At 33.6% G+C, this 15,467-nt stretch overlaps 1 protein-coding gene across 4 annotated transcripts in view; it reads right to left on the bottom strand.

Annotated features, from left to right (window-relative positions):
• Positions 1 to 15,467, bottom strand: part of Pkhd1l1 (PKHD1 like 1) — a 150,919-nt gene that overhangs the window by 27,563 nt on the left and 107,889 nt on the right. For all 4 annotated transcript variants that reach the window (XM_087190687.1, XM_087190688.1, XM_087190689.1 and 1 more), the window contains 5 exons: positions 10,281 to 10,454; positions 8,362 to 8,465; positions 7,327 to 7,456; positions 6,399 to 6,520; positions 4,401 to 4,491 (listed from right to left, as the gene is read on the bottom strand). In XM_087190687.1, coding sequence (XP_087046813.1) covers positions 4,401 to 4,491; positions 6,399 to 6,520; positions 7,327 to 7,456; positions 8,362 to 8,465; positions 10,281 to 10,454 — 621 coding nt within the window. The remainder of the gene's footprint in view (positions 1 to 4,400; positions 4,492 to 6,398; positions 6,521 to 7,326; positions 7,457 to 8,361; positions 8,466 to 10,280; positions 10,455 to 15,467) is intronic.

The following is a 15,467-nucleotide window of genomic DNA, read 5'->3' as shown; positions in this document are numbered from 1 at the left end:
ATCAAGTGGGATTCATCCCAGGGATGGTTCAATATACGCAAATCAATCAATGTAATACACTATATCAATAGAGCCAAGGACAAAGACCATATGATTATCTCCATCAATGCAGAAAAAGCATTTGACTAAATCCAACATGCATTTATGATAAAATCCCTACAAAAAATTGGAATAGATGGTCTCTACCTCAATCTGATAAAAGCCATCTATGAAAAACCAACAGACAATATCATATCAAATGGTCAAAAACTGATATCCTTCACACTAAAATCAGGAACAAGACAAGGATGTCCACTATCACCAGTCTTGTTCAATATAATTCTGGAAACATTAGCCATGGCAATTAGACAAGAGAGAGAAATAAAAGGAATAAAGATAGGAAAGGAAGAAGTCAAATTGTCATTATTTGCAGATGACATGATACTCTATATAGAAGACCCAAGAACTCCACCAAAAGTCTTCTAGACTTAATAACCAAATTCAGTCAAGTAGCTGGTTACAAGGTCAACACACAAAAATCAATAGCTTTCCTGTACACAAATGACAGACTCACTGAGAGAGAAATAGGGCAAATAATTCCTTTCACAATAGCATCCAAAAAACTGAAATACCTAGGAATCAACCTAATGAAAGAAATCCAAAGAACTCTTCTCTGAAAATTATAGCACTCTGAAAAGAGAGATTGAAAATGATATCAGAAAATGGGCAAACATCCCCTGCTCCTGGGTAGGAAGGATTAATATAGTGAAAATGGCTATACTTCCAAAACTGCTATATAGATTTAATGGAATTCCAATTGAGATCCCAGCAGCATACTTCATGGACCTTGAGAAAACAATCCAAAAATTCATTTGGAACAAGAAGATACCCAGAAGAGCAAAAGCAATTCTAGGTGACAGAGACATGGCAGGGGGTATCACAATCCCCAACCTGCAACTATACTACAAAGCTACTGTGATAAAAAAACAGCATGATACTGGAAAAGAAACAGACCTGAGGACCAGTGGAACAGATTAGAAGATGCAGAAACAAGGCCAGACACACTCATCCATCTCATCTTCAATAAAGGAGCCAAACACCCTCACTGGAGGAAAGATAGCCTCTTTAATAAATGGTGCTGGAAAAATTGGGCTTCAACTTGCCAAAGATTAAAACTAGACTTATATCTCTCGCCATGCATTAAACTAAAATCAAACTGGATTAATGATCTAAATATTAAAATAGAAACTCTGAACCAGTTGGAACAGAGGTTAGGTAGAACCCTTGAAGATATCAGTGTAGGAAAAGATTTTATAAACAAAACCTCAGTTGCCCGTGAACTAGCACAAACAATCAACAAATGGGATCTCTTCTTATTAAAAGGCTTCTGCACAGCAAGAGAAACCACCAGCAGTGTGAAGAGACAACCCACAATGTGGGAAAAAAATCTTCACCTGCTTTTCCTCAGACAAAGGTCTACTATCTCGAATCTATAAAGAACTTAAAAAGATCAGACCTCCCAAATTTAAAGACCCAATCTGAAAATGGGCATCTGAAATGAACAGACTTTTCTCAGACAAAGAAGTAGAAATAGCAAATAAATACATGAAAAAATGTTCAACATCACTGGTCATTCGAGAGATGCAAATGAAAACAATGCTGAGATTCCACTTCACTCCAGAAAGAATGGCTGCTATCATGAAATCAACCAATAAGAAATGCTGGTGGGGCTGTGGGGAAAGAGGAACCCTGCTCCACTGCTGGTGGGAGTGTAGACTGGTGCAACCACTGTGGAAATCAGTATGAAGATACCTCAAAGAACTAGGACTGGAAGTCCCATTTGACCCCACTATTCCACTGCTGGGGATCTTCCCCAAAGAATTAAAAGAGTCATACCACAGTGATATATGTGCACCCATGTTCATAGCAGCACAGTTTGTGATAGCTAAAACTTGGAAACAGCCCAAATGCCCATCAACTGGAGACTGGATCAAGAAAATGTGGGGTTTTTTTATAAAATGGAGTACTACTCAGCCATAAAAATGAGAAGTTAGAGACATTTATAGCTAAGTGGATGCACATTCAGGTGCTACTCTTAAGTGAAATAAATAGGACACACATGTATAAATACTAAATAGTTTCTCTGGTGTGAGAAATTGAAAGTGTAAATAAGGACTAAAATGTATAATAGGTAATGTGAAATAGGAAGAAAAGGGGCAAAGGGGAAGGAAGTGGGAGGGCTAGGGGAAAGGATAGAAGGGAATGGGATTAATATGAGAAAATGGAAAAATAGGAACAAAATCTTTGTAAATAGGGCAGACTGGAGGGGTTGAAGGGAGGGCTGGGCAAGGGTGAAAAATAAGAACCAAGAGAGATTATGTAAAGGGCAAATTTCCAATAATGAATGTCATTATATTGTATGCCTAAAATGTATCAATGATTAGAATGAATAATCAATAATGCAAAATAGGAAGAAAAGGTCCAAAGGGGTAGGGGTAGTGAGAGGGGCAGGGGAAAGGAAAGAAGGGAAAGGAAAAATGATGAGAAATGGAAAAAATGGAAACAAAGTCTTTGTAAATAGGGAAGGGTGGAGGGGGTGAAGGGAGGGCTAGGAATGGGGAAAAAATAAGAACCAAGATGCATCATGTAAAGGTACAGTTCCCAATGAGAAATGTAATTGTGTGGTATATCTAAAATGTACCAATAAAAGAATTTAACGGCAACAGCAACAACAAAAATAAAATAAGACGCTATAAAATAAGTTCCTGAATCACCTTGTGTTTTTATGTAAATATAAATCCATACCCAGTTATATTTTCTTCTCCCTTCCCCCACAAAACATATTACAATATACATGGAGATATATATCCATATATATATATATATATATGCATTACATACAGTATTTTATACCCTCCACTTATCACTTAAGAATACCTTGGCACTTTCTCAATATCATGTGCAGCTCTCTGTATTCTTCTTTAGCAGGTCCTAGTGTTTCAGTGTTTGGCTTTATACAATGATACTACCATTAAGGGATATGGGTTAGATCTTAGTACTGACAATTCCTTGATGAAAACCTTGATTATAAATCTTTATGTATGTATTTATTTTTTGTACTGGCAAAGAAACAGACCTGAGGATCAGTGGAATAGATTAGAAGATGCAGAAACAACTCCAGACATACTCAGCCACCTCATCTTTGACAAAGGAGCCAAGCACCCTCATTGGAGGAAAGATAGCCTATTTAATAAATGGTGTTGGAAAACCTGGATTTCAACCTGCCAAAGATTAAAACTAGACCCATACCTATCACCATGCACTAAACTAAGATCAAAGTGGATTAAAGATCTAAATATTAAAACAGAAACACTAAATTTGCTGGAAGGTAAGTTAGGTAGACCTCTTGAAGACACTGGCATAGGAAAAGACTTTATGAACAAAACCTCAGTAGCATGGGAACTAGCACAAAGAATCGACTGGGATCTCATCTTATTACAAAGATTCTGCACTGCAAGAGAAACCACCAACAGAGCTAAGAGACAACCTACAATGTGGGGAAAAAACTTTTAGCAGCCGTACCTCAGACAGAGGACTACTACCTAGAATATATAAAGAACTGAAAAAAATCAGACCCCCCAAAATTCAAAGACCCAATTCAAAAGTGGGCATCTGAAATGAACATTTCTCAGATAAAGAAGTAAAAGCAGCAAATAAACATATGAAAAAATGTTCAAAATCACTGGTCATTTGAGAGATGCAGATGAAAACATTATAAATCATTTTTTAATTGTGTAAAGATGACCATTAGCTAGATTAACAGAAGTGGAAATGCTGAATCAAAGGTAAATTCACATATGATTCTGGTAAATTCCTTTATGTAGATACTATTTCATTTTGTCCTTCAATCAGTAATGTATAAATTTGCATTTCCCTACAGCCTTTCCAAAAAGATAGACGTTTGATCAGTTCTTAATTTTTACTGAAAACCCTTCATGTCCTTTGAATTTTTATGCATGCAATTTTTAATGTATAAATAGTGAGCATTTTTTTTCTGTTAAACTGGAGGCATAAAATCATGTCCTACGCCTGCAGGCACAAATGTTGCTATGCTCCAAAGACTGCTTTTGTGAAAGTGATAGCAGGATGAGGTACTCAAAATTCCAGTAACAACCAAATCAAGAACTGAAGTTGCGACTGAATTTTTGGGATTATGAACTTGGAAAAATAGTTTTGCTTAAAAGCCTACCCATTTCTCTGTAGATCCAATATTAAAAAAATTATTTTCCTTACTGAGTTCTTTTGGTGTCCGGAAGGAAGACATCACATATCAAATCAACAAATAATAACTATTAATTTCTACCGATGTGGCCTAGTTATTTCCTTGTTTTAGTATTTCTATGTTAAGAAAAAAAACTTACTTGCGCAAGGTTCACCATCAATGTGGTATCCTACTCTTCCAAATCCAGCAACCACATTATTTTGTAAAACTGTATTAGTTCCTTTATTTATCTGGCACAATGATAAAGAAAATACTCTGGGTTAAACAATTACACAATGAGAGCAAGTATAAGGCACCATGCCTGTGAAAACTTTTAATTATGATCACACTTTCAGGAGAAAAATTCGAATTATTTGCTGAATTCAAACATATTAGAACTGAAGTATTAAAATGATACTATCACTAGGTATTATATCCTCAGTAATACTACATCCTTGAACTGCATTAAAGAGATGTTTGGTTTTTTAAATTTTGGTCACAAAATCTACTGAATGTGATGCAAAACTTTACAAGTCATAGACCAAATTCCAGATTATAGGAAGGTTACAAAGACTTTATCACTCTTTTTATATTTTGTTACCAATTTGATTTATTATGAAAAAGACAACTAAGGCAATTATAGTAGATATAGGATTCAATGGTGACATTCATTAATTTAAGTAAAACTGCTGTAATCAAAAACTAAGTTAGCACCAGTGATAAGTAATAACTAAACAATTTTATTTTATTAGCCAAGTTAAAGTGACAAAAAATGAAAGTAAAGATCATAGAAAGGTTTAATTCTTGGTTACAGAGCCAGTAAAACAGTCTCAATTATTTAAAGCATATAAATGCCCTTATTTTTAAAGTTTGTGATAAAAAGAGTAAAATGGAATTCATAAATGTAAAATAAGTGACTTCTTTCAAAAGTTATAGATAACTTTAAAGATTTAGAAATGACATTTGATTATACTCGAGTATGAGGTGTAATAAAAAAGTATGGTGAATGATCAAATCTTTAAAAATGATTAAAAATATACTGCCATTAGTTCTCCTTAAAATACTCCTCCTTACTTCACGTACAATTATCTATTTTTCTTGGCACTTTTTGAACCAGTTGTGGAAGTCCTTTACATGAGAGTTGTTTAATTGGGCTATTGTGGGTGCACTGATGTCCTGAATTGATTCAAAACATTTACCTTTCATGGTCATTTGGACTTTGGGTTCAGATTTGGTGAATAAGGTGGAAGAGAACACACTGTAATGTTTTTATTTGACAGAAATTGCAGTAAATGTTTGACCAATGTGTTGTGATTGAAAAATACAGTGAATGCTTAAATTTTAATTATTACAGTAAAAGGCACATTGCCATTAATTCCCTTCAAAATACTTCTAGAAACACACTTAGCCTACCTTCCTGACAAGTGTCTTTTACTATTCACTGTATTTCAATCACCCTTTGTGTTAGATTTTACCTTAAGTTACTAAGATGCATAGAATCCATGCTCAATTCTTATCCATCTTTCAAAAAGAGTTTCTTTAATTCTTTTTCATTCCTACAGTACAGGTAAGTAAGTAAAGTGAACACAAGAAGCCATTTCTCATCCAAACTTTCTCTATACTTGCTATTTTCTTGCCTGTTGTCTCAATCTATATCTAAGCAAACTCCTAAAATAAATGAAGAAATTTCATGGGAAACAAAAAGAGTTCGATTAATATCAAATATGTGCAAATAACAGTCAGAAAATTGTGGATGAGAAAGTGATTTTAAAAATTCTATACGTTATCATTCGGATTTTCCAAATGAGGGAGGTAACTAACTAGAGATCAGAATCAACATGCTGTCGTAATCAGTCAGTTAGCACCAGGAAAATCCTGTAGTACTACTAGAACTTGAAAGTAAATAAAGTTAGAGATAAAAGGAACTAAGAGAACTATTTAAACCACTGGACCATCAACAGAAAGAAAAAATTAACTATTAGAGCTCACAACCTATTTTTTAAAGTTCATTCACTCCTGTTAACTTGTCTCATTAGTTTCTCAATATCTAAAGGAAGAAATGGTTTACAACAATATTTTGAGATTTATAATTTCTACAGAAATTATGATTATAAATGACAACTATAAATTTACATAATTATAAATTTGTTCTCACTACCTCAATTGCTGCATGCCAGAGAGTTGAGCTTAAATCTTTTCTGTCCTGATAGCTTCCTGGCCAAACTGAAAGTGTGACCAAATTTCTCCGGACTCTGTTGGCATCCCCCCAGATTCTTATGCCTGTAATAAAAGAAAAGAAAGAAAGATCCCCAGAATACATATATTATTTGTAATCAATGCTGTGGGTGGTGTCTTTTATTTATTTTTCATGAAATTATTTTTGTAGTTTGAGCCTGACAAGTTATCCTCTTAGATTTTTACCAGAGCTAAGAATAGAAGCCAGGGTCTTGAACATACCAGGAATGTGCTGTTCCACTGAGCTTCACCTCACCTTCCCATTTGATTTATGAGTCTTCTCAACTCTGATAATTAACCCCCCTTTCATATGACCTGAATTAGAATCTTCTGGGGTATCTGGTAAAAGGATAGCTTCACAGACTTCACTTCAGATTTTAACAAATACAAACATACCTCAGAAACGTACTTAAAATTGTATAGAATCTTTTTAAATAAAATAACTTTTGGGAGAAATAATTTTTGCAATTAATATGTGAGGAATATTTTGAAAATAATAGTAATTTAAATGACTAGCAACTAGATAACTCATTTTAGGTCATGGTCTGGCAATAGTTCTTCCATGTTATGGGACATAGTAGCTTCCAATAAGATTGGGAGAGACACATGTGGCCATTTAAATGTAAATTAAGCATAACTAAATCAAATACAATTAAAATTAAAAATTTAGGTGCTTAGTTATACCAGTCACAATTCAAGTGCTCATTAGCCACACGTGACTTGGGGGATTACCACATTAGCACAGATATAGACCATTTCCATCCTCACAAAAAGATTAATTGGACAGTATGGCTTTACAGATAATATTGCCACAGAAAGACGTTATTTGAAGCAAAATATGATGCTGTTACCTTCTCCCACTGTAAAGTGAATAATGTTGTCATCTATGTCCAAGCCATCTGTGTCAAACACACCAATCGCTGGAGAGAAGCCATGATGGAAAGCACAGCCTCGAACATAAGATGAGCCGTGTTCTTGAATCTATAAAACACTGAGACTCAGCAAGCATTTAAAAAATAAAATTAAAGTATATTTAAAGCAAAAAAAGAAGTAAATGATTTTTGGTAAACAAATCTCGATCAATTCTCAATTTGCTTTCTATTAAAGGAGATGATACCTCAACAGGCTTCTTAATCATGGGAAATTTTCATATAATCTCAAATTTGTAATTAAATGAAGCAAAAAATATGCTTACTTTAACACACACTTAAAATAGTTTAATGTGCTTTTGTATCCATACATATTTCTACTATTACCTATAAAATGCTAACGTGAAAATTATTTTCCAGAATAGTTTATTCTATAATAAGCAGGGATTTTTTTTAAATTACAAAAAACCTTAAACTTAACAAAATTATTTTTTATTTTCTTTTAAGAAATTTTTAATTTCATTTTTTCTTAAATCATCAGCCCTCTCAGAATATTTATTTTCCCTCTTTTGATTGGGACATAGATATAGTGACACACTTATCATTTGACAAATGTAAGAAAAAATCACTTTAATAGAAACTGTTATTCTTTGCCACTGCAACATAAAGTGGAGATGCGAACCACTATTACAGATCTTCAATTTTGTTACTTTTCTTACAGTTTTTACTCACTGTAAATAAATGCATGAAATGAATAAATCACATGCTGTTATGAATCTAAAAAAGTTAATACAAAATATATCCAAGAAATTTTTTATCATACTAGATTATAAATTTATCTATATGAAGATGTGGCTAGTTAAATGAAAGTAAAAGTAAAAATATTTTTGGCCAAGGATTTAGCTCAGTGGTTCCGCTGCCTGCCTCGCAAGTGCAAGGTCCTGAGTTTGATACCCACTACCAAAAAAAAAACCAAAAGGAAAAATATTTTATCTTCAACAAATGCAAAGTACAAACCTGTCCTAGGTTAAGAAATGTTACTGCATATCTTGGATCTGTGCTATCTCTGAAGCCTTCCTGACCACTGTGATAAAATTCAACGTTACTTATTCTTGCATTTCCTAGGGAAAGGAAACAGAAGAAAATTTCCTAAAGCAAATACAATAAAACATTTTATAAGATATAAAACTGTTCACATTTTTCTTGGAAACTGCATTAGTTTTTCTCTGCTCCTTAGAAAGGCAGTATTTCTCAACCTTTTTTCCCATTTTTGCCCTTCTTAAACATTTTCTCATAATAAACTCCCTTTCCCATAAAATTGTAAAATTTTACTTTTGCAGATGTATCATATATTTGTAAATATAAAGTGGCCCTTTGAAGAACTACAAACCATTGTGAAAGCTAAGTACTTTTTGTCCTGAAGGACCAAATTTCTCCCCCTTAGGGATAACATTGCCATGCTGAGAAAATATGCACAAGGCATGAGATAAAGTTTATTTGAGATTTCAATTTTGGTGCTATAAAGAGTTTTTAAGGGTATTATCTTTCAGAGAATCTTTCAGAATATGTGTTGCCAGTTATCTGCCAAACAGTTTGTCAGAGTACCACTGAAGTGACATAAAATAATTTTATAGATTATTGATCATAACAATGATAATCCACAAGCAACTGCTCTATACCAAGTGGCTGTATTAAATGATTAACAGGCAATATGGAGTTTAATTCTGTAAAGTATTCTATGATTTAAGGGCTTTTATTATCCTTAACTTCTAGGGAAAAAAACTCAGGCCTGGAAATTCATGGATGGAAAAAAACAGTAGAAGATAGTCCTTTTTTCAAAAACTAGTATTTATAGGATGCACTGGAGGAGAGTGATTCTGTACTAGAAGAGAAAAATCTTCCTTGAAATTCATGAGCTAGCAATTAAATACATGGTGGAGAACATAAGAATAATCAGAAGAGATGGAGCAGAAATGATTAAAATAGAACAACTGGTTATAACAATAGCCATAAATGTGGGGGGGAGCTGTTTTTATTTTTGTTTTTTTCTTTACTTACATCACAAAACAATTTACAGAAGCAAGGAAAGATTGTCTTGGGAATAGAATCCATCACAAAATTTGAAATAAGATAGATACAGAGTAGTATCTAAGATAAATTCAATTTCACCCTTCTAAGCATAGTTTTTTTTATTTTTAAAGAGGGATAATATTTGTGCAGTAGATAATACATGTTTAATGCTCAGCACAGGGCCTGTGATTTTATATTATATTTATATTTTATTATTACCACTATCATCCTCATTATCATAAGGTAAGTTTCTGTTGGTTATGACCAAAAGGTAAAAGTTATATTGGTATAGGTTTCTGCACAATATATAGATTTTCTAATGTTAAAACTGTTGCAAAATGGAATAAGGAATAATTATCAATATTTTTAGATCTGCTACTGAAATATTTTAATATGAAATAATACGTCGTCACTTCAATAGAATCCAGGAGCTTGAAGAGAGTGGATGGAGGCATAGATAAAACAAGGTTGGCCAAAGCTGGTAATGAGGTGGTGATAGACAATTGAATTTATGTTGTTTTCTGTGTTCTCAGTATATGTCTAAAATTTTCCTTAAAACAAGCAAAAACAACAGCAAAACAACAGATGATTTGTTGTACATGTTATGGAATGATTTCTGTTTTGGTGAGAGGTTTAGTACTCTTACCAAAGGTCAGTGTTTGAAATTCTTATTGTCTATGAAAACAGAATGAACAGCCAATAATGTTACAGAATTAACTTGGAGGGTAATACATGAACTACAGGAACACTTTTAATGCTTTATTTTTCCATGTAATCCTATGGTGAAGTAAAAATTATTTAAGAACTAATAATGGAAGAGGCAATGTCCTATATAATTTAGAAAAATAAATTGCACTTATACTAACCTTTAAAGGTCATCATATTCCCAGTGAATGAGCCAACCAGAATGCGTGCACCAAATGAGTCCCTGGACCAACCAGGGTAATCTTCACCAACTATTTTGATGTTCCTACTTAGTAATCCAACATCGGCAGCTAATATGTAGCTCTGACCTGTTTCGGGGACATAGTGTCTTTTGGCTGGAACAGAGGGACAGCTAGATTATTGCCAGTGCTGAGAAGTATCTGTCTTTATCAGATTATTGGCAGTTCATATGCTAGATTACTTTTTACCAAAAGTCTACTAATTCATGAATTGATTAGATTTCCATGATTAAAAAAAATATATATATATATACACACACACACACATACATATATAGCAGAACTTAAATTAACATATTCTTATTTAGGAACTAAAATACAAGCAACATATATATTTTTTTTCTGTTTATACCAATGAGCTTATTGCAATCAGCAATTAGGGAGTTACTGCTTAACAGATCTTGAAGGGAGTTTGCAAACACTACAAATTATACACATTGTTGTATAGCAAATTGAGACTTACTGTAATTTTAATAGATGAGGAAATGAAGTAGAGAAGTCAAAACAAAACAATACAAAAATTTCTCCAAAGCCATAAGGAGAGTCAGCAACACAGATATTGTTTCTCCAGATACCTAAGCATTATTTATTCCACTTTTCAAACTCAATTCCTTATAAATATATACTAGTATGTCAAATACAATCTGCACATTTACATCATTTTATTGTTAGCATATATTCGTTTTTAAGCACAATATTTATTGGTACATTTTAGAAATACATAATGATAACACTCATCATAGGGAATTTGCACCTGTACTTGACATGTTTGCGATACATAATAATTAAATTCATCTGGAGGAATTGGTATATATACATGTTGCATCTTGATTATTTTTACTTCTATTTTATCTACCCACCCTCTCCTCTCTCCCCTTCCCCAGATACATTTCTCATTCTCCACAATCCATGTCCCTGTTTCCTACTGTGTCTCTTTGATTTTCCTCTTTAAATTACTTATATTTTAGGTCTCTCATAAAAACTATGCGATATTTAACTTTCTATGTCTGATTTATTTTATTTAGCATTATGATCTCCAGATCCACCCTTTTTCCTATAAATGACTCAAATTTAGCCTTCTTTATGGCTGCATGATACTCCATTGTGTATATATATGACATTTTCTTTATCTGCTCATCTGTTAATGGACTTATAGGCTGCTTCCATAATTTAGATATAATGAATTGTACCTCTATAAACACGGATATACCTTCATCTCTATGATGACTTTAACTCTTTCAGGTGGATACACATTTGTAATTCTTTTTTGAGAAGTGTTTATTCATTTCAATTGCCCACTTTTTTTATTGGGTATTTTGTTTTGGAGGTGTAATTTTTTGGACTTTTCTAAATATATTTTAGATAGTAATCTTCTGTCCAAGTAGTAGTGGAAAAATTGTTTTCCCATTCTGTAGGGTGTCTGTTCACTCTGTTATTTGTTTCCTTTGCTGTGCAGAAACTTTTTAATTTGATGTAATCCTATTTGTTGATTCTTGGTATTAAATCTTGTGCAATTTGTGGTTCTGTTCAGGAAGTGGGCATTCAGTTACAAATTTCCATTTAAAATGCTTTCATTGTGTCTCAAAGGTTTGGATATATTATCCTGGCATAGTCATTTGATTCTAGGATCTTTAAAATTTTTCCCTTTTTCCTTTGTGACCCATGGACTATTCAAAAGTGTATTATTTAATGTCCATGTGTTTGCATAGTTGCTGTGATTTCTTTTGCTGTTGATCTTTTGTTTCATTCAGCCATGATCCAATACTGTGGAAGAGATTTATTTCAATTTTTTTGTTTACTTAAGCATGTTTTATGGTCTCTTTTCGAAAAAGTTCCATGTGCTACTAAAAAATGTTGTTGGATATCTGTTAAGTCCATTTGTTCAGTGGTGTGGTTCAACTCTGATATTTCTTTGCTGACATTTTTGTCCTGTTGACCTGCCTATTTGTGAGAGTGAGGTACTGACAACCCCACTATTATTGTATTGGTGTCTATCTGTCTTTTTATGTCCAGTAGTTTTCATTTTATGAAACTGGGTCCACCAACATTTGGTGCTTAAATATTTGCAACTGTTATCCTTTACTATTTAATTTCCCCTTTATCAATATGTAGTAATCATTTCTTCTCCTCTGATCAGTTTTGTCTGAAAGTCTACTTTGTTCAAAAATAAGATAGCTACTTCTGCTTGTTTTTCAGGCACTGGTTGCATGTAATATCATTTTCCATACTTTCACTTTCCATGTATCTTTTTCTTTGTATATGAGGTGTGTCTCTTGTAAGCAACATACGGTTGGGATTTGATTTTGATCCAATGTGCCAGTCTGTGTCTTTGGATTAGGGAGTTAAAACAATTTTCAATGAGTTATTATTGGCAGGTATTTACTGAATTCTATCATTACATTATTTATCCATTAATTTTGAAGGATAATTTGGCAAGATACAGTAATCTGGTTTGGTAATAGTTTGTTTGTTTTTTGGGTTTGTTGTTGTTGTTTTGAGGCTTTTGAAATGTCTCTCCAACCTCTTTTGGTCTTTAATGTATGTGTTGAATACTCTGTCATTATTCTGATAGATTTGCCTTTATTATGTACTTGCTGCTTTTCTATAATAGTGTTTAGTTTTGCGTTTTTTTGTGTGCTAACTTCTAAGGTTTTGACTATGATATTTCATGGAAAGATTCCTTCCTGATCATGGTATTTGGATTCTATATGCGTTATTTTCCTTGATATTGAATTCTTCCCCTAAGTGTGGGAAAGTTTCTGCTATGATTTTGGGGAGTACATTTCTTATACATTTAGTGTCATCTTCTAACCTTTTCCTAACTCCTATAATTTTTAGGGGCTTCTTTTTAGTCATCTAGCAGCTGTCAGATCTGGTTTTCACGGTATCTATTTTTTGTGGCGGGGGATATCACTGAGTGCATGATCTCCTACATCTACTTTGTCATTCTATTCTGTCAGTCTTCCCTCAGACTGGTCACTAGCCATACTTTCAACTGAATTTTTCATGTACAAGATTTCTGCTTATTTTCATAATCTGTAATTCTTTTTTTAAAAAAATAATCTCTAATTCTTAAGATTGTTCTCTTTAATTCAACTTTTTTTTTTCTCTTTTGTAAACTCATTAAACATTTTATTAATTACATCTTTCATCTATTTATTTAAATTCCCTTAAAGCTTACTGAAGATCATATGCATTTGCTCACTAGTTTCTCTTTTGATTTCTTTAAACATTTTAACCATTTGGTTTTTGAATTCTTGTGTTAATTCCTCCATTTTGTGAGATCAGCTTTTGGAGGAATTAAGAGTTTTTGGAGGCATCTTATTACTTTGTTTTCTCATGTTTCCATTGTTTTTGTGCTGAGAGTTGAGGATTAGTTGAGGTTGTAAAACTTGCTATTGTGGATATTTCTTTAGTCAATTATTTCTCCCTGTGATGTGACTTTGGTTTTGTTCAGTCTTGATGGTTATGTACCTATTCAACCTACTCAACGTAATAGGATCAGTCCCAGTAACTCTGTTGTAAGGAGAAAATTACTGCTGCCCTTTAGCATCTACAAAACCCATAACCCAGAAATACTGTGATGATAAATACTGATGATGAGTAGGCTGGTGCATAGAGGATAGGGGAAGGAAAAGGGAGGAAGAAAACAGTTCAGAGGGAAGGGAAGGAGAAGAAAATATAAGATAAAATGAAAGAAAAAAGAGATAGGACTCTGGTGACATTATTTTTATGCCTGGAATGTAGGGTACAGATTGTAATGGTTTGAGAGGTTATTTGCAAGGACAAGGAAAAGAAAGTATCACTGAGGGAAGGTGCAAGAAAGTCTGAATCTATTCATATTCTGATAGACACCTCGTGTTTAAATCCTCCACATAGGACCTGTAGTGAGGGTTAACCTCACGTGCCCATGAAATACAATATCTAAACTAAATCACTAATGAACTGTTTTTCTCCATTGCACATATACAAAAACTTCTCATATATAAAACAAAAAGAGAGGCAAAAAAAAAAAGAAAAACACACACACATATACATACAAAAACACAAAAGTGAAGAGTCTTCTCAGTCCTATTCATACTTCAGTCTGAATTTGACCAGGGTGCTTGTCCCTCTTAGTTAAAAAATGAAGAGACTATGTTTTGTAGCAGTTTGCTGGGCTCAGCTCCAGGCTTCTGTGGTTGTGCTTGAGCTAGCTTTGCTCCTATATTTGTTTTCTTGCCTAGCAGTGAGCGAAGGGGTTTGGGGGTCTGGATAGACTGTGGAGCCTGCTTCTTGTTCCCTTTGCTGACACAGATCTGTTAGGTTTTAGCTGTGCTCCCGTGGGCATGACTAGCTAGAGGTTTCTGTCTATCTTATGATCAGGCACCTTCAACTGTAGGATGGGCACAGACAGCAAACTGGTCAGGCACCTGGTCTCTGCTGGTCTCTGTGGGGGTGGAGGTTCCTTGATCTCTATCCCTTTCCCTTTGCAAAAATCCCTGCAGCGGCTATGTTCGTCCTTTCTACATCTCTCCTGGTGAGCGAGCCTGCTCCTTTATATCTTAATGATTTGTAAAACATCACCTAAATTACACTCTCAATCTCTAGAAATCTTCAAAACCTTAGGGCAAACAAGTTCATTTCAATCAGAAAGAAATGTTTGCTAGGTTAAATGAGAAAAATTATTGTCAAATTTCAAAATCAAATAGTTTTATAATTAAACAAACCACCTTATAATTAATTATAATCTAATCATAAGTACTTTAAAAAAGCTTTTTTCTTTTAATTTAAAATAAATTCTACAAAATAATAATACATATGTGTCTTTCAAAGCCATGGTTGAAAAAGTGCCTGTAAGTTTCTTTCTCATAGCTCAGACGTCCTCCAGTCTATCCTGCATCCAGGTGGACATGCAAAGCTTCTGAAACTTCCAAAAGGCGTTGCTAACTTTACTTCCCTGTCTGCTTTCACTTCCTAAGATAAGAATAGAAAGAGCATGGTAGCCTCTGCTCCTACAAATAAAAAAAACTTCATCAGATGCTATGGCTTACTTCTCTCCTTTGACTTATTTTCCTTTCTGAGAATTACGGTTTTATATTTCATTGGAGCTTCTCTAGAGGTCATTAC

Source organism: Heterocephalus glaber, unplaced genomic scaffold (assembly GCF_053883595.1).
Source record: "Heterocephalus glaber isolate CG9 unplaced genomic scaffold, H.glaber_assembly_v1.0 deba00001555, whole genome shotgun sequence".
NCBI lineage: Eukaryota > Metazoa > Chordata > Mammalia > Rodentia > Bathyergidae > Heterocephalus > Heterocephalus glaber.
This window is presented reverse-complemented; position numbering and strand designations above follow the sequence as displayed.